A 19574-nucleotide genomic window follows, 5' to 3' on the forward strand; every position below is an offset into this window, starting at 1 on the left:
TCAACTGAAAGGAATGTTTGAATCAGAATCAGAATTTGTCAACATTATGAGCTTCCAATACAGAAGTACAAACATAGTGCAGACAACATATAATTAAGGTGATAAAAACACAAATAATGAAGAAAATAGACAATAAATAAATAACAACAATTTACAGATGTAAATAACTCATCAGTTTGTTAAAGATGTTCTTGTGGTCTTGGCGGAATAGATCTGCTACACTGCTGCTGTTGTGGCAGAGCAAGTACCGAGACTTGCTACTGTAAATGCATCCACAACATGCTGCTGTGAGCATGTAAGAAATACTGCTGCTGCACATATAACATACATGGAAAAACCCCCTATAGCATACATGAATCACCTTGTAGCAGATCTATACAGGTGGAGCTGGGGAAGGTGCAGGGTTTTTGAAGCACACTGCAAAACTGCTACAACAAGCACTAGTCATATTTTTTAATGTTGAGCAGAGAGCTCTTTGGCTTCCAATACAGGAGAGAACCAATCAGCTGTGCCATATGATAATAATGTCAATAAGTCAGATTGCGTTAGACGTATTGGACTGTGCCATCTAGAATTTCATGCCAGAACTCTGTATTTATGTGACACTACAAATAAGAACTAAATTAATGTGATTTCCATCAAGACAAACGCAGGTTGAGCACAGATCGACCCCGTCACTCAGCAGGACTCTCTCACACACACAGTGATCATACTGTTTATTTGAGGATTTATTACACACGTTATTCTGACATGTTATTTCACTGACACAGTATTAATGTATTAAAAGAAAAGAAGATGGTCTATAACATCTCACTGTTACAGATTTATGATGCAGCTCAAAGCATTATGTGTAGAATCACTTTGTCAGCCTATTGTGATTCATCAACACAGTTTCACTGAAGATTTATAACCAACCCAGAGCCCAGGATAGAGGGTCTGAGTGAATGTGGTCTGGACTGTGTGGATGAGGCTCATTGTGTCAGAGACGCTGTAGAAGGACAGAGTTCCTGCTCTCTCATCCACAAACACTCCTATTCTTCTGCTGATGGACTCTACAGAGAGATCAGTCTTTATGTTATTGTGTCTGAATGAGTATCTGGAGGGAGTGCAGAACAAACTCCAAGACTGATCATTATATCCAAAGAAACACTCTTTACTCTCTCCCTTCCTGCTGATGCTCTGATATGACACTGATATACGCACACCTCCACTCCACTCCAGCTCCCAGTAACAGCGTCCACACACACTCTCTCTACACAACACTTGGAGAAACACATCAAATCTGTCTGGATGATCAGGATACAGCTGATGTGTGTCAGTGTAAGTAATCGCTCTGTTGTTCTCAGACAGACGGAGGTATTTATTTACTGTGTTCGGATCCAGAGTGATCTGCTGGGAATCTGATGGAGATAAAACACATCAGAATCAGGAATTATGAATCTGTTTGATCATTTCATGTAGCTGAACTCTTCATGTTCAGTGTACCATCAGTGTCTAAGTCAGCATTTTCAAATCCCAGTCCTCACTCCCCCCGGCTCTGCATATTTCGTACGCATCTCTTATCACGTACAACGTTTGTTCTATTCGACCGTAAGTGCCCAGCGAAGTGGACATCACCGGATATTCTGCCATGATTCCAGTTCGAAATAAGTATATATGTTCCATTCAAAGGGCATTAAAGTGTGCGAGACGTGAATTTAAGTTGTATTTATTTACAGAGGTATATGATGTCAGACTCGTCTGAGTGTGAAGATGCTGCAGGCAGCGGCGCAGCCAAATCCATGAATGAATGTTCCGAAGTGAAGTAAACTTCAACAGATTTGCCCTGCTCAGGGAGTAGGGAGCAATGAAGACTGTGTAGGGATCATGTCAATCGGAACACACATTATGCATCACTAATTATAAAACTATTCTTTCACCTTCTACAGGAAGAACATGAACTCATTCAGTGAGTTTTCTAGGCTTATTTTCTTACTGACTTACATTGTAGGTAGTCATTCTTGGTCCAGAGATCAATGTTGGTGAATGTGACTGTGGAAATCAACAAACATGAACCGTGTGATTCTCATGTCTAAAGAAAGTGATACTTCATCCATTCCTAAGACATTTCTAAGATGTTCTACATGGTTTACATAATATGAGATGATGGAATCGTTTCTAAAGGCAGATGAATCTCCAGGACTTTACCTCTGTCTGAGATCTTCTTGAACTGCTCTTTGCAGAAATCCTCCAGTTTGTCTCTCAGCTGACAGACAGATTCTCTCATGCCATCATAAGAGAAGAGAGAAATGAAGGGAAATTTGGGCGTGTCCATAGATTCAGGAGGTACTGAGAGAGACTGGAAACTCTGCATAAAAAATAAATCAAATCTCATCAGCTTCACACTTTACCCAACAGCCTTCACTATGATCAGGTTTGTGCGGCTCCACTGGAGGTGAGCTTGAAGAACCCAAGTGCAGTATTTATTCCAAATAGACAAACTAAACAGAACATGACTTGACTTATGCTGCCTTCACATGCTTTCAGAATGATCATAAATACGAGTTTCCTAATCGGAAATTGGATGTGAATGGCCTCTCAAGTCGTATTTACTACTGGGAAATTTGGAAATAGTTTTGATACCAGAGTTTTCGAGTTGGGTGGGTCATAAACTTTAAACATGGTGGAGGGGACAACCATTGCTGCTGTCAATGCTGTTCTCACAACTACATCCCTTTGTCTTGTCGCTAAAGTAGTGCATTTATTGATGGTTTCAGTCACGTGACCGGCTCGAAGACTTGGAGGGCAAAACATCCATAGAACTGCAGCCCAAGCATGTCAATTTTTCATCTATTTCCCAGCTGCAAATATTAGATAACCTCTCAAAAGAATAAAACAAAGGTATTTCTGAACAAAATGCACCCGTGGCAATATTTCAATCATAAACAGTGTTTTAAAACGTAAAAACACTTAAAGTGCCTTAATATATTTAAAACGGTAATATTAAAAGAACAAATTCTGTAATCTCCACATAATGATGCATATTTTACACAGGCAAGCAGACGAGGCGGGAATATGAACGCAATCCACTTAATGGATCAGTGTTTTCCTTCTAAGGGTTTTCTATGGGAAGCCATTTAATGTGAAACTTTGCACATATTCTGGCTTCATCCTCTTACCTGTACAAAATATACATCATCAATAAGGTGTTTACTGAAATTCACCTTTTAATATCTGCATTTTACTACATTATTACTTGATTCAATCTGTGTAAAAATAACTGGTGGTCAGTGCAGCAAAGCTTGGTTTTGTCCTCCAGGTGGGCGTTCCTATAAGGGTGTGACATCACGTGAAAACTATCAATAGGCTAGATATGAACGATCATTCGAAGCATATTGTATGTTTTAAGCAGTGAAATAAGCATTTATTTGACAGAAATTCCAGAATTGTCAGCAAACTGCATGTATATGGCAGTGAATAAATAACATATGTTTATATGATTGTTATATGTTTATATGATTGTCAACCAATGGGATGCTACCTTTTATTCTTTCCAACATTAAAGCACTTGAATACAACAAGGTCGTAATCATGACTTCATAAGTGGGAAATAGGAAATTTCCGATAGCACGTGAAGGTCGCATTAGTACATGAAATAAACGTGAACTTAAACAGGACCATTAACTCCCCGAACAGTGGTACAGGGAGCAAGGCTACACAAAGGACAATGGGAACATGAGGCTATATATAACAAATGGGGTAACATGGCACAATACAACCAGTAGGCTTGTTCAACTTCATGTGGCGCTACAAAGATTGGAAGTCAATTTAGGTGAAAAAGAAAAAGAAATAGAAAAAGGTGCTGTAACCGCCTTATGATCACATGTGCCATCAAAGTACCACGAGAGCAAAACAAGACTAGCCACCTAGATCAGGCACTGCAGTTGCTCAAAATCTGCTGTGAACACTTTGATGATGACAACGTGATAATTCTGTGATAAGGACCACGTGTGACGCATGTTTTCTCTTAGACAAGTTCCTGTATTTAACCAATCTTGATATTGATTATCTGATATTCAAATAAAACATTAACAAAAATTAAGATTAGGCTATCTAGTAAATATATATTCTTATTGAGTAAAAGTTTGGAATAAAACATTCTGGTTAACCTATTGCTTATATTTGGAAAATGACTGACGTTGTTTCAGCACACTATGGAAAGCATGAAGTGCCCAACTTGAGGGCCATCTCTTTACACAAGTCTAATGACAGAATGAACTTCGGGTCTCACGCAGTGGCTTGTAGCTACCCTAATGTTATTTCATTTAAAATAATTTGGCCTACGCTTCATCTGTCATTCATCAACCAAAACTGATGGGCCTACAAGACTGAAAATTCTATGAGGGATGTAGGCTATAATATATATGGTCTTCACACTGATTAACTGTTTAACAGATCATGCAGATTGGTAGGCCTAATTTAGTTATTTTCATCATCGGCATTTGTTATTCTTATTATTAGGTTAAGACACATGACCATTTTCTTGACCAAATCTTCCAGAACAATTTTCACCATCCTTTAATGTTGACCACATAGGCTATTGATTACAATCTGTTACATAGGCTACCCGACCACGGAATTTAAGAGCTCTTTCATTTGGAAACTTAAACTCTTTTTGAGTTAAGCTACAATTCCCTTCCTTTCCCCTTTAAAAAAAAAAAACAAAAAAAAAAGGTGGGGGAGGGGGGTGGGGTGGACAGTGGTGGCCTAATGGTTAGAGAGTCGTACTTGAAACCCAAAGCTTGCAGGTTCGAGTCCCAGGTCCGGCAGGGATTGTAGGTGGGGGGAGTGAATGTCCAGCGCTCTCTCCACCCTCAATACCACGACTGAGGTGACCTTGAGCAAGACACCGAACCCCCAACTGCTCCCCGGGCGCCGCAGCATAAATGCTGCCCACTGCTCCGGGTGTATGTTCACTACCGTGAGTGTGCAGTTGAATGGGTTAAACGCAGAGGATAAATTCCAAGTATGGGTCACCATACTTGGCCACACACCACTTCCCTTCCCTTACCCCTTCCCTTCCTTCAATAGCAATTTGATAGTAACGTTAGGCCTAACCTGATATTTTGTCCTAACATTAATTCTTATAATGGTTGTAGGCCTATAATTTTGAGTCAATAACTGAAACCCGTGATCGGTGGCCTATCCGTGGGCGACACACAGATTGGCAGGTCTGGTTAATGGGCCTCAATCAGAAAATGCAGCCTATTAGACTGTTAGAAAATCTAATACTCAATTTTGTTACAATGTCAATGTCATTTTGTTTTGACCTGTCCTCAAAAAACATTTTTAAATAGATTGACCAATAGTTGGCCAGGGATCTCCGTGACAAGTCCACAGATTTGCACACGCCCCCACCCTCCAGCCAGTAGTCCAAATATTTGGGCTAATTTACAAATTATTATTACTGTTTATTGGAAATTGACAGATAGGCCTATATAAACAACAAAGAAAGAAAACCAGATAAAGACTCAATAAATTAATATTAAATCAGAAGAGTCTGTTGCCATGACGGCGACATGTCACACTTTCTCGCGCACATCCTGTCTGGAGTCTGTTAGTTGCAATAATGCTTGAGCAGTTTAGAATGGGCATTTCAGAAACTCTGAAATGCATGTATTTTTCAAATGGCAGGTTAAAGACCCCAAAATCACTGCACGCCACCAGGACCTATGTCATTTTGATAACATCATTTCTAGAAGAAGTTACTTACCAAAGTTACTTACCATGACTGCATCATCCAGTAAGTGGGAGATCACCTGATTTCTTTTGTTGTTCGCTACCCATGTGTCCTTTTTTTGTTCAAATTTTTCGATTTTTTTTTTCGAAGTCCACCCCATTGGTGTAGCCACCAAAACATTTTCAGGAAACAAGCGCATTACTATCTACCTCTCTGCTCCCTACGAGTGCTCCATCCCTAACATCAAGAGTCTAATCCCTCTTTCAGAATTCTCTCTGAGCTGTCATGTGCTGTGCTGGATCTTTGCCAACACATACAGCATCCCCTTATCTTATCCTGCTTGATCATTTCCTTATCGTATCACCAATCCGTTCTCCTCCGGCCACCCACCTCAGCACAATTCAAAAAGTGTCTCTGAACTCGGCATTCCATCCATTTTTGCAATAAGCTTATTTTTGGCCACTAGTGCCCTGCCATCAATAATCTTCAACTCTCCCTCTTTATCAAAAGTATTCAAAAGTCACAACCCTGCCATCTAGATTCTCGCTTGTCCATCACTGCAGTAGTGACAATTCCTTATTTACCCCACCAGTGATTTCGCTCCTCATTAATTATTTATTTATCTGCCTTTCTCTCCCACAAACTTTCAACCACTTCACTGCAGCAGTGAATTGTTTTCTCTTCTTTTCTTCTTGACTTCTCCACTCCTGCAGGAACTTTTGTTTCCTCAATGCATCATATTAGTTTTTAGGGGAAACCTCCAAATTACTAGCGATCGGTCACAAGCTTGCTGTCCTTTATAAGCTTTTTTGAGGGGTTCTTACTCGGAGCTCAAGCCAAGCCTCGGGTTAGAGCCACCTTCACAGGCAGCAAGCTAAGTTCGTTTACCATTATGTGGCAGGGCTGAATGGGCAGGCGAACACGTGAAATGAAGCTCCCAAAGCAGGTTCGGGAGCAGCTTAATCATCACTACAACTGTATACAAGCAGCAGTCCTTGCTCCGTTCCAGAGACAATTCTTCCAGCATCCTTCCACCTCCACTTCTCCTCCTCTATTTCCTTCTCATTTTCCTCCACACTGTACCACCATAGGGTGGTTCTTACTTGGAGCTCAAGCCGAGCCTCGGGTTCAAGCCTCCTTCACAGACAACAAGCCAAGTTCTTTTACCGTCATCTGACAGGGCTGAACACAAGGAGGTTTTTGTGCACCACATAACAATACAATATACAAATTTACACTGAAACACTATCAATGTTAGTGTCTAAGAATGCTTAGGTCAATGTTTACTATTAAAAACTCTGTTTGCAAATATCTGATAATTGACCTGATTCTATGGAGTATGATGTGATATTGTAAGGATTGTGTTGTTTTTTGATGGAGTATTGTACATTTGTAACAACATTCAGCCCAGGGCTGTATGGAGGAAAAATAATGCCATATAAAAAAGCATGTTGAATAGCACTAACTGAAAAAAAGAATGCACTGCATTAACAGTGCTTGCATTTTAATGCCTTGTATTTCCAGGGCTTGCATTTTTAGGTCCTGAAATTTAACACATTTGTTTATTTAAGCTGTAAATATTTTAATTCAAAATATTTAACACACATTTTCATAATTAAAAATTCAATAAGTCATACTCACCTTCCAGAATTCACTTCCAAAATATTCAATCTGTTTAAAAATACAATGTATAATATTCAACAGGCAAATTTTGTTCCATTTCACTTTCCAAATTCGCTTCCACAAATTCAGTGGTTAAAATTCAGCAGAATATTTTGCATCACACATCCGGGATCCGCAGGAATAGCAGTAGAGCACTGATGCATGATCTCCAGCTGATGTCAGCCGCTCACCAGCAGGTGGCGCAATCGGCTGTTAATGAAGACCAGATTGAATGTATGTTTAATTCAACATCTTCGCTGTTTCCTGTAGCCTACATATAAGCTTTCTCTACCACAAAGGAGATTATATTGCTATTTTACCCAACTCTGAAGTACAGAACTAACAATACATCTGAGGGAGACATATATTGCTTTCGGTTGCTTAGTTTCCGTAACTTTGTACAGTTTGTGTGACGCTGTGCTGTAATACTGGGGTTCCACTCAGACTTCACACTCCAGGATTCTCTAATGACGCGTAACGCGCCTCAGTGATATAACAGAAACCTCACATCTCAGAATACACTTTATTGATGATTATGTGAACTATATACAGGCAAGCAAATGAGGTCAGAAGAACACAACGTGCTGCATTTTCTTTATAATTGCTTTCCCTTACCACTTATCTATAGAGTCGACGGTCCTACAAAGATATCAATACCACGATTAGTTTTAACAATATGCAACCACTTCATATCGACATTAAAAAATTAGTTCAAAACAACCTAGGGACCATCTGACAATTCCATCAACTGGGTTAAAACGCACAATGTATTTTAATTAAAATGACTTTTAACATTTAAAATGACACACTGTTAAATTGTAAAGCTTGTATTGCTCAGAGTGATTTACTAGAGGTTAGATTTTGCCAACATCTCCCTTATGGTATGTACAGTACACAAATATCTTTTTTAAAAACTGCAGTAATTCACCAAAAGGTTTTTTCATGTTCCACAGGTTGTAGTATTTTGCTAGTTACAAGACTGACTTACTTCATGTGAAATTTTGCCAATATCTCCCTTACTGTATGTACCATTCACAATTATTTAAAACAAAAAATCTGTAAGACCCCAAAAGGGATTTTTCATGTTCCAAAGGTTGTAGTATAAAATATTGATGTACTTTATGTACATTAAGGGAGGTATTAGCAAAATGTCACCTACAGTAAGTCAATAGGAATGTACTACAACCTTCGGAACATAAAAAAACCTTTTGGTGAATTACTGCAGTTTAAAAAAAAGATATGTGTGTACTGTACATACCATAAGGGAGTAATTTCTTAAGAAGCATGCTTGACTTCTACTTGTGTGGTACCCAACTTTGATCAAGGCATGTGATTCTCAAACTTCAGAATGTGTTCCAGAGCACAATTTTCTACAATGATATCTGATGCATTTTTGCAACTCACATTAAATATGCTTAATATGACTGGATTCTAAGGAGATTAAAATTGGATTTGGACATACTGAACAAGGCTAAAATTTCTCCTCTAGAAGAATGATCTCCTTGGAGATTTTCAGAATTAAAAGCAATTTTAAGTGTTGTCTCTTAAAGTGCTCAAGTTTTGACAGAATTGCAGTCAGCTGCTCATTCTTCTGTCATGAAAGGTTTGTCTGTGAGTCTCCTGTCACAGCAGGATCTGCTCAAGTCCACTATGATGCTGTTCTTCTAGATCTGTGTTACCTGCAGGAACTGGATGTGATCCTGTGTGTGTGAAAGCTGCTCCAGCTCAGCGTCTCTCCTCCTCAGATCATTGATCTCCTGCTCCAGTCGCTCCAGTCGTCCTTCAGCTCCACTCACTGCTTGCTTTTCCTGATCTCTGATCAGCCGTATCAGCTCAGAGCGGCTTCTCTCAATGGAGCGGATGAGCTCAGTAAAGATCCTCTCACTGTCCTCCACTGCTGTCTGTGCAGAGCGCTGTTAGGACACACAGTGATTCAGGCTTCAGTGAGTCTGAACTGAGACGGAGACAAACTTCTCTTCTTCTCCAGACTCACCTTATGAGACTCCACAGCCTCTCTCAGCTGCTGGAGATCTTTCTCTCTCTGCTGGATTCTCTGCTGGAACCATCTCTGTATCTCCTTGAACTGCTTCTAAAGGACAAACAAATAATAGGAAACAATCAAATAAAACTACTACCACAAAGTCCGCAAATGAACAGTTGATACGACTTCAATATCAGTGAAGTTGTGAGACTAAGGAGTTAAAAATCTAATGTGATAAGGTTGTACGTTCAATCAGAAGTGCCAGCAGCATTATTCCATCAATGCCTAGTTTTATAGGGATAGTTCACCCAAAACAATCTGCCATTATTTACTCAATTTCATGTCATTCCAAATTATGATTTTCTCTTGCAGAACACAAAAGATGATATTCTGAAGATGAGCCCATATCAAATATGGTGACCTGACAAAACTTCAGACCTCACTGATTCATGCATTTCACGACTAAACATGCCAACATATTTGATTTGGGTTCTGCATTAACTGATTAAAGAACTGATTTGATTTGAGAGGGAATTATGACTTAAATTTCACTTTGTTCAGTATTCAGAATAATTGTATGGCTTCAGAAGACTTGGACCCCTGGAATTGTGTGGATTACTTTTATGCTATCTTATTTGAAATATTAAAACCTTGGAAGCTCAGTGCTGTTCAGTGTATAGACAGAAGAGACATTCTTCAAAATAATTTCCCTTTTGTTCCTCTGAAAATATAAAAGTCATAAAAGATTGGCACAACACAAAGACAAGTAAATCATGCAGAATGTCTTTTTTTTTGGTGAACTATTGCTTGAGGTTCTTACCTGTTTCTCAATCCTCTGTGCTGCAGCTGAGACGGTGCCGTGCTGAGTACATTCATCCATCGTACACAGCACACAGTTAAAGTAACTTAGTCCACGCCGGATGGTCACCGGATCCTTTAGGAGATTCAGACACACTGCACACACTGACAATCTGGCTTCTGCCATGTTACTGCATGAACACAGAGACACAAACACACAACAGCTACGTTTTAGTTTCTCTTTCCCTGAACTGAAGAGTTTTCTGTGTTTAAATGACGAGTGTACAACTGATTTATCAGCAAGCCTTCAGATGTTTCAATGGAATTCTTCAAGCTGACACAACTTGCAGTTTCTGAATTTGTTTATTCAACTGAACATTAAGTTTTCAACGTCTCAACTTGATAGTAAGTTGACTAAGAGTATTTGCCCACTCAACTTAAAAAAAAAAAAAAAGCTCAAAAGAGTCATTTTGAATCATCAGCTTAAATAAAATTATGACTTGAAACAGTTCTTTCTTTACTGAGGCGACTATCTCTGTTATGAGACAGTATACAGCCTAGAATGCATGCAAAGAGTGCTCCGTCTATAACCACTGAAAAGCTGTCACTCACTACAGTTCATAATAATTAATAAGCTCTCTATACACTGCACAATAAATCTCTTATTTACATAGTATCTACACTTTGTTTTAATGAGAGGATTTCCAAGCTTGCAGAACTCACCGCTCAAAATGCAGAGTTTTTGTCAAGTGCTGAGTAGATTCTAACTTAAATACTTCTGGTCATTACATTCAAGAAATCAACAGATATGTTTGTGATTGGCTACATTGCTCAATGCATATGTTTCACCAATATCAGATGGGGTCCCCTGATTTCCCGGGGCCCTATGAGGCTGCTTACCTCGCTTAAATGTTAAGTCCGCTCCTGATTCCAAGGAGAAGGAGGTACATAGTAGTGGATGTAAGCACAAATTACACTAAAACACTTTATTTAAAAAGTAATTAGTTACCTTAATAGTTACATTACTTTTTTCTGTACATCCATGAAATTTACATGAAATAGTAAGTTTCATGTCACCCCACAACATCCCAGCATAAACGCTCCTGATGTTTGCTAAACATTCACAAACCACTTTTATTTTTAACTAAAGCAAGTATAGGCTGCTACTTGCATGGTTTGGCATGGCAGAATGCCAGCAAAGAGCACTCCCTTTATAATCTCTAAAAAGCTGTCTCTGTCTGCTCTGCAAACTACATTTCATATAACTCCTCCCCGAACGTTTCTTGCTCTCTCATTGGCTGCAGGTCATCACCGATGTATTTTTCAGTCAGAACTCATTTCAAACAGCAGGATGCCAAATATTTCATGGGTGTCGGCGATGTGTTGGTGATTCTTTTAGCTGGCGTCTTTGATATTTCACACTGCGTGACTGTCACTCGCGTGAACAAGCCTCCAGTTTCGAGCATTTCACGAGTTTGTGTGCCCATATAATCTTAGCATTAATGGTAAACAGATTTGGCTTGATGTCTGCAATGGAGGGCTCAGAGAGACCATTCTACTCAAGCTCTGATAGCCCCCCATAGACAGAAAGATAGATAGATAGATAGATAGATAGATCGATAGATAGATAGATAGATAGATAGATAGATAGATAGATAGATAGATAGATAGATGTAACAGAACTGTTTGTTTAGTTTCCTTTTTGTCCTTATTTGGTTCTTCCTGTTTTAGTTTCTGACCTAGTTCTGTTAATTAGTTATATGCATCACCTGTGTTTGATTCAATTATCTTGTTTTCTCATTTGTTCCAGCCCCTTTATAAGTCCTCAGTTTTGCCTTTGTGTTTGTCTGATCTTAAGTTAACATATGTCAAACGTGTGTTGATGCTGTTCATTAAAGATTCCGATTTACTCTTTCGTCGTGCGCTTTTCATCCACAACCACAGACCGTTACAGAAGATCAGACCACTAAACAGAAGATGGGCGAGCTCGCGCAGTTTTTTGATTTGGCTTACGCCAACCGGGACCCAGCAAGTTTTATGTTGGCTTTTGCGCCTCTCGCCCTCGCCAGCTCTCTTGAAGGAGGAACCCTCAAGATGCTGCTCCGGCTCGGGCTCACTTACCACCAACAGCGAGAGCTCCCAGACACCTCCGACCTCGATTGGAGAGAAGCCATCATCCGGTGTCTGGAGAGCCTCCGACCCCGAGTCGGAGCCCTACCCACGGCGATGAATGTTCCGCCGGCGGCAAGGAGGATACCGCCGCAACAGGCGATGAACGTTACGCCGTTCACGGCGATGATGGTCCCGTCCAGCCCACCTGAGTTCCCGCTGGTCCCGTCCAGCCCACCTGAGTTCCCGCTGGTCCCGTCCAGCCCACCTGAGTTCCCGCGGGTCCCGTCCAGCCCCGCGCCTTCCGTGCGCCCTCTAAAGTCCGCGCTGCAAGAGCGCCCTCTAAAGTCCGCGCTGCAAGAGCGCTCTCTAATGTCCGCGCTGCAAGAGCGCCCTCTAATGTCCGCGCTGCAAGAGCGCCCTCCGCGCTGCAAGCGCGCCCTCTAATGTCCGCGCTGCAAGAGCGCCCTCTAATGTCCGCGCTGCAAGAGCGCCCTCTAATGTCCGCGCTACAAGAGCGCCCCTTTGAATCCGCGCTGCCGGAGCGCCCCCAAGTGTCCGCGCTGCCAGAGCGGCTCCGCTGGTCCCGTCCAGCTCTCCTTCGTCTCCGCTGGTTCTATCCAGCTTCGCGCCTCCCGTGCGCCCTCAAGTGTTCGCGCCGCAAGAGCGCCCTCAAGTGTCTGTGCCGCAAGAGCGCCCTCAAGAGTCCGCGCTGCAAGACCGCCCTCCTGCATCTACGCTGGTCCTGTCCAGCTCTCCTTCGTCTCCGCTGGTTCCGTCCAGCTCCGCTCCTCCAGAGTGCCCTCAAGTGCCCGCTCCTCCAGAGCGCCCTCAAGTGCCCGCTCCTCCCGAGCGCCCCCAAGAGTCCGCTCCTCCAGAGCGCCCCCAAGAGTCCGCTCCTCCAGAGCGCCCCCAAGCGCCCGCTCCTCCAGAGCGCCCTCCAGCGCCCGCTCCTCCAGAGCGCCCCCAAGAACCCGCTCCTCCAATGTGGCCCCCAGAGGGGAACTTTCCCAAAGAAATTTTGGGGGGGGGGCCATATAGCCGCAGTTTGTGTGGCCAGGCCAAAGGCCAAGGCCACAAAGGACCCAGATCCATCATGGCCTCCCGAGGAACCCGACCCGCCATGGCCGCCCAAGGATCCAGATCCGCCGAGGCCGCCCGAGGACCCCGATCCGCCAAGGCCGCCCGAGGACCCAGATCCGCCATGGTCGCCCGAGGCTCCTGATCCGCCATGGGCGTCCAAGGACCCAGATCCATCATGGCCTTCCAAGGCCCCTGATCCGCCATGGACTCCCGAGTCTCCAGATCCGCCATGGTCTCCCGAATCTCCAGTCCTGCCATGGCCTCCTAAGGCTCCGGATCCACCATGGACTCCCGAGCATCCAGATCCGCCATGGCCTCCCGAATCTCCAGTCCTGACATGGTCTCCCAAGGCTCCTGATCCGTCCTGGGGGCTTCCCTGTCCTATCCTGGTCCTGCTCCAGCCTCCAGGACGCCCGCCCCCCCTCCCCGATGTTACTGTTACGGTGCGGGACGCACCGTAACGGGAGGGGGGCGATATCTGTAACAGAATTGTTTGTTTAGTTTCCTTTTTGTCCTTATTTGGTTCTTCCTGTTTTAGTTTCTGACCTAGTTCTGTTAATTAGTTATATGCATCACCTGTGTTTGATTCAATTATCTTGTTTTCTCGTTTGTTCCAGCCCCTTTATAAGTCTTCAGTTCTGCCTTTGTGTTTGTCTGATCTTAAGTTAACATATGTCAAACGTGTGTTGATGCTGTTCATTAAAGATTCCGATTTTTGTTTACTCTTTCGTCGTGCGCTTTTCATCCACAACCACAGACCGTTACAATAGATAAATGCATGAATAAATAAATATGCATAAAAGGAGGAGATGGGGAGGAGGAGGGATGCCGAAAGAACTAACAACCGAAGTGGTAAGAGGATGACTTTTATACTTGGATGTTAATTGGAAGATTAGATGGGCGTACTCCTCCCGAAATTACGTTATTAACTTCACTTGTTATTAACCTGTTAAAACATGCAGGCGAGTGAAAATCAGTGCTAAAATCGTGCATACTCTGCATTACTCAGTTCACCTGTTGTCAATTAATTAGCCCATTAGTCCTTGTTTTGTTTTGCACTTATAGTCCCATGTTTCTTGAGTTCAGGGTCCTGTCTTAATGTTGTTTATAAGTGATGCTAGCCGTTTCTCATATTTCCTTGCATTATTTGGATTAAAGGCTATATTCCTTGTTATTCCATCTTCGTGAGTACTCTGTCCAGCACATTCCGTTACAGCCACATGGATGGGTGAGATATTTTCCTAAATAAAATGATCCTGCCAGAAGAAATGCTTGTAAATTGATTATGTCTGTCCCATCTGTATCATCACAGTGAGCTTTTACAATGATTTTACACATGCTCAGTAAAGGAAGTTTAACATTTTCCAGCGTTTCTGTCATGGTGCACACAGCAGGGAGGAACAAGGACACGCAGACAAGGACGTAAACTCAAATCATAGTCTTTAATGGAGACATATACACCAGGGATAACGAGTAGACCAGACGACACGAAACTGAATGGGCATGAACTAATATACACAGGTTAATAAGACAAACACTTAACTAATAATCACATGAAACAAGGACAGGAAACAAACCTCTTGGAAACAAGAGGTGGGAACACATGACACACACGATAGGACTGACATTACTCCCCCCCTCCGAATAGGCTCGTCCCGAGCCTTAACAGTTCCATCTGGGGGGGGGGGGGGGGTTGCGCTCTGGAGGCCCCTCGGGACAGACACAGACAGGAACACTGGACAGGACAGGGACCTCCAGAGTGGAACAGATGACGGAGGCCATGGCGGAGCTGGGAGCTCAGGAGGCCATGGCAGGTGGTCCTTCATGGACGTGCCCTCATCCCTCAGCCAGGCCACTCCAGCCGGAACCCTTCTACCACCCCCCAAAAAAAAATTCCATGGGGCAGCTAGGGGGTATCAGGAGCCCTCCGGGGCTAGAAAAAACAGGACAGGACATCCCACAAGAACCAGAAGCCCTCCTGGGCTGATTTGGAAGCTGAGGCTTCCTCTGGGCATGACATGACATCAGGGGCCCTAACAGGCTCCCTCAGCAACTGTTTCTGTATCAACGACAAGGGAGGCAGGCGAATGGAATGGCCTCCGCGGCCACGAAACAAAGAGCCGCCTGTCCCAAACGAATCTCCAAGGACAAGACAAGACAAGACTTGATGAAAATGTTCCTGTGGGCACAACACGACTTAAAAACGGCACTCCTGGCCATGACGTGTGGACTAGATCCACGGGGGTAGGGATAGCGGCAGCCGGTGGGCATGAGTCAGCGGCAATCCGCTGATCTCCCACGAACGGCGTGCCTGGGGGAGCGGTAACCCGAGAACCAGACGGCGGGCTAAGGATAGCCCCAGCCGGTTGCGGATATCTCCCACGATCGGCGGGCATGAGGGCTCGCGGCCAGTGGACTCGCTTGTCGCAATAGACAAAACACTGGAACAAAAAAAAACTATAAAAAATAAACAAAACAAAACGAGGTGAAGGGGCGCCGCTTACGGTTACGGTCTGGTCTTCTGTCTTGGTGCACACAGCAGGGAGGAACAAGGACACGCAGTCAATTCATAGTCTTTACTGGAGACATCAAAGCAGGACAAGGCAAAGCTGACAGACAAGATACACCTGGGGTAATGAGTAGACCAGACGAAACGAAACTGAACGGGCATGAACTAATATACACAAGTTAATACGACCAACACAGCTGAAACAGAATTAACTAATAATCAAATGAAACAAAGACAGGAAACAAAGCAAATATGGAAACAAGAGGCGTGAACACATGACACACACGACAGAGGACTGACAGTTTCGTTGTTGACACTACAGAGTTGTTGCCCCTCCGCCTAGCCCCCAGGCCATCTCCACAGTAAATAAATTGCACACCAATTTATGGCCTGCTTTTTTGGCAATATATAAATGAAAAAACATGTTTTTTAAATTATTATTTATACAGCTTGTAGTCAGTTCATAATGCACACATCTGTTAATAATCCCTCAGATCTAATGTAAATTACTTTGTTTTTTAAATTTCTTAATTTATTTACATTTTTTACTTATGTAAATATTCTTTATACTCTCTTGTGTATTTATACACCGATCAGGCATAACATTATGACCACTGACCGGTGAAGTGAATAACACTGATTATCTCTTCATCACGGAACCTGTTAGTGGGTGGGATATATTGGGCAGCAAGTGAACATTTTGTCCTCAAAGTTGATGTGTTGTAAGCCAAAAAAAAAAGGGGCAAGTGGAAATATTTTGAGTGAATCTGACAAGGGCCAAATTGTGATGGCTAGACAACTGGGTCAGTATCTATCAAAAGTGCTCCAAGGAGGGTACAGTGGTGAACCGGCAACAGGGTCATGAGCGGCCAAGGCTCATTGATGCACGTGGGGAGCGAAGGTTGGCCTTTGTGGTCTGATCCAACAGACGAGCTACTGTTGCTTAAATTGCTCAAGAAGTTAATGCTGGTTCTGATGGAAAAGTGCCAATGCACAGTGCATCGCAGTTTGTTGCGTAAATAGCCACAGAGCAGTCAGGGTGCCCATGCTGACCCCTGTCCACCGCCGAAAGTGCCAACACTGGCAGGTGAGCATCAGAACTGGACCACTTAGCAATGGAAGAAGGTGGTCTGGTCTGATGAATCAAGTGGTTGGCCAGGTGCATGTGTGTGTTGCTTACCTGGGGAACACATGGCACCAGGATGCACTATGGGAAGAAGGAAAGCCAGCAGAGGCAGTGTGATTCTTTGGACAATGTTCTGCTGGGAAACAGAACATTGTGGAACCAGGTGGATGCTACACACTGGTGGTGCTTGAGGAGAGACTCCCCCACATGATTGCAAAGCGCTATGGGTGTACAGCAATACACAGTAAAGTGCTATATAAATGCATCATTCCTTCATTCATTCTGCTGGGCAACTTTGGGTCCTACCATCCATATGGATGTTACTTATGACACGTACCACCTACCTAAGCATTGTTGCAAACCATGTACAATCTTTCATGGAAACGGTATTCCCTGGTGGCTGTGGCCTCTTTTACAGGACTTAAAGGATCTGCTACTAACATCTTGGTGCCAGATACCACAGGGGTCTAGTGGAGTCCGTGCCTCGACGGGTCTGGGCTGTTTTAGCAGCAAAAGGGGGACCAACACAATATTAGGAAGATGATTAGAATGTTATGCCTGATCGGTATTCATAGCTCCTGGAAACCACAACAAATTTCTCTGAGAATAAAGCTCATTCTGATTGTGATTCTGATATAACGTTTTAAATAAAGCTTTTGACAATGCTAAACTTTCGAGTGTCACCACTTGGGACCCTTTGTTCTATTAAGTTTATTTGTAATTCTGCTGATGTTGTTTTTTGGCCCTGCAATTGCTGTTTGTGTCATATATTCTTGTTCCATGTAGAGACAGTGAATGGTATTTACCCCTTATTTGAATCGGCTGCAACAGGAGAAGATGTCTTCATATTGCCCTGATCTTGAGCTGAAAGAGAGAGGGGGGGGGGGGGATCACTGCCTGGACAACATAAATCAGACAAACACATGAGTAGAGTAAAGAGGAAAGTTTATGTCACACAATCACACTTTTAAGACATTACTTTGTTTGTATTTGTTTTCCAACTCCTCAGCCAGATGGTTCTGTTGTATCTTCTTCAGGATGCAGACTGCGATCTTCACAGCTTTTTCTGGTCCAAAACAGGCCACCATCTTATCCACCGTTTTTAACCTATCTGCATTCTCCATTTCACTCTTTGATATACACTTGTGATCATTCTCTAACTTCCACTGAAACTCCTTCAGATCAGCTTCTACCAGTTCCTTCAGTGAGTCCCTGAGTAGATCTTTAACAGACACCATTGTCCTTCACCAGTTCACAGCTGCAGGATGAGAAGAAATAGATTTGAAATAGTTTCAGACTTCAACATGGATCTAAACCCTGAAATGTTATTTGGATTATGAAATGAATCTCTGATCAAATCACCTCATCCAACTTCATCTATCAAGCAGTCAGAGATTCTTCTCTAACTCCCTGTAGTAAACACAGGCTAACAAGATGGCACCACAGTCTTATATTACACTTGTGTCATCCTTGTTTTGATAAGAGGCTCTAACTTACTGATATCTCCCAAAACATGTATAATTTAGAAATGTATTTTTATTATTTATTCAACAATCTTTGATTGTTCTTTACTGTCAAGGTGAAACTCCTGACTGGTGCCTCACCATATAGGAAGGCAACTCGCGCTCTCCCCTTAAGTGAGGTATGACCAAACGTACAACATTAATTTGGGGCCGATTGTGTGATACTACTAAATGAGTGGTGGATGTAAATCTAACCCTTAAATTTACACACAAAAGCAGGCAGACACATGTCAATCAGCTTGAAATGGGGTACTCAGATGTTCAAGCCAAGGTCTTACACTGAAAATTGAATTAGCTGGTTGAAATAAAGGTTGTAAAATTAATGTATATATGTGTTTATGATGGAAGGACAGACCGAGATACAGTCATCTGACTTGAGAGGCATCAGCATCAGAAATGTGAGCTATATACAGGGGTTGGACAATGAAACCGAAACACCTGGGTTTAGACCACAATAATTTATTAGTATGGTGTAGGGCCTCCTTTTACAGCCAATACAGCATCAGTTCGTCTTGGGAATGACAGAAACATTTACATTTAGTCATTTAGCAGACGCTTTTATTCAAAGTGTCTTACAAATGAGGACATTAGAAGCAATCAAAACCAACAAAAGAGCAACAACATGCAATTGCTATTATAAGATACAAGTCCTGCACAGTGGCCAGAGGGAATGGTTATGTAGTCCTTGGCAGTGATGCGTTCATCTAGCACAAGTATTGGGCCTAGGGAATGCCATGATATTGCAGCCCAAACCATGACTGATCCACCCCCATGCTTCACTCTGGGCATGCAACAGTCCGGGTGATAAGCTTCTTTGGGGGCTTCTCCACACCATAACTCTCCCAGATGCGGGAAAGACAGTGAAGGTGGACTCATCAGAGAACAATATATGTTTCACATTGTCCACAGCCCAAGATTTCCACTGCTGGCACCATTGAAACCTATGTTTGGCATTGGCACGAATGACCAAAGGTTTGGCTATAGCAGCCCGCCCATGTTTATTGACCCTGTGGAGCTCCTGATGAACAGTTTTGGTGGAAACAGGAGAGCTGAGGTGCACATTT

General features: G+C 42.8%; 1 protein-coding gene across 1 annotated transcript; it reads right to left on the minus strand.

The window, feature by feature from the left end:
- Positions 1 to 882: 882 nt before the first annotated feature.
- LOC306861437 (uncharacterized protein) lies at positions 883 to 18225 on the minus strand (the record flags this gene model as incomplete). The annotated part of the gene is made up of 8 exons (XM_079403683.1): positions 883 to 1400; positions 1984 to 2031; positions 2251 to 2347; positions 9061 to 9294; positions 9375 to 9470; positions 10183 to 10351; positions 17794 to 17884; positions 17967 to 18225. 8 exons carry the CDS (start codon positions 18223 to 18225, stop codon positions 883 to 885), a joined length of 1512 nt encoding a protein of 503 aa, XP_079259809.1.
- Positions 18226 to 19574: the final 1349 nt, after the last annotated feature.

This window comes from Barbus barbus (assembly GCF_936440315.1).
Source record: "Barbus barbus genome assembly, chromosome: 42".
Taxonomy (NCBI): domain Eukaryota; kingdom Metazoa; phylum Chordata; class Actinopteri; order Cypriniformes; family Cyprinidae; genus Barbus; species Barbus barbus.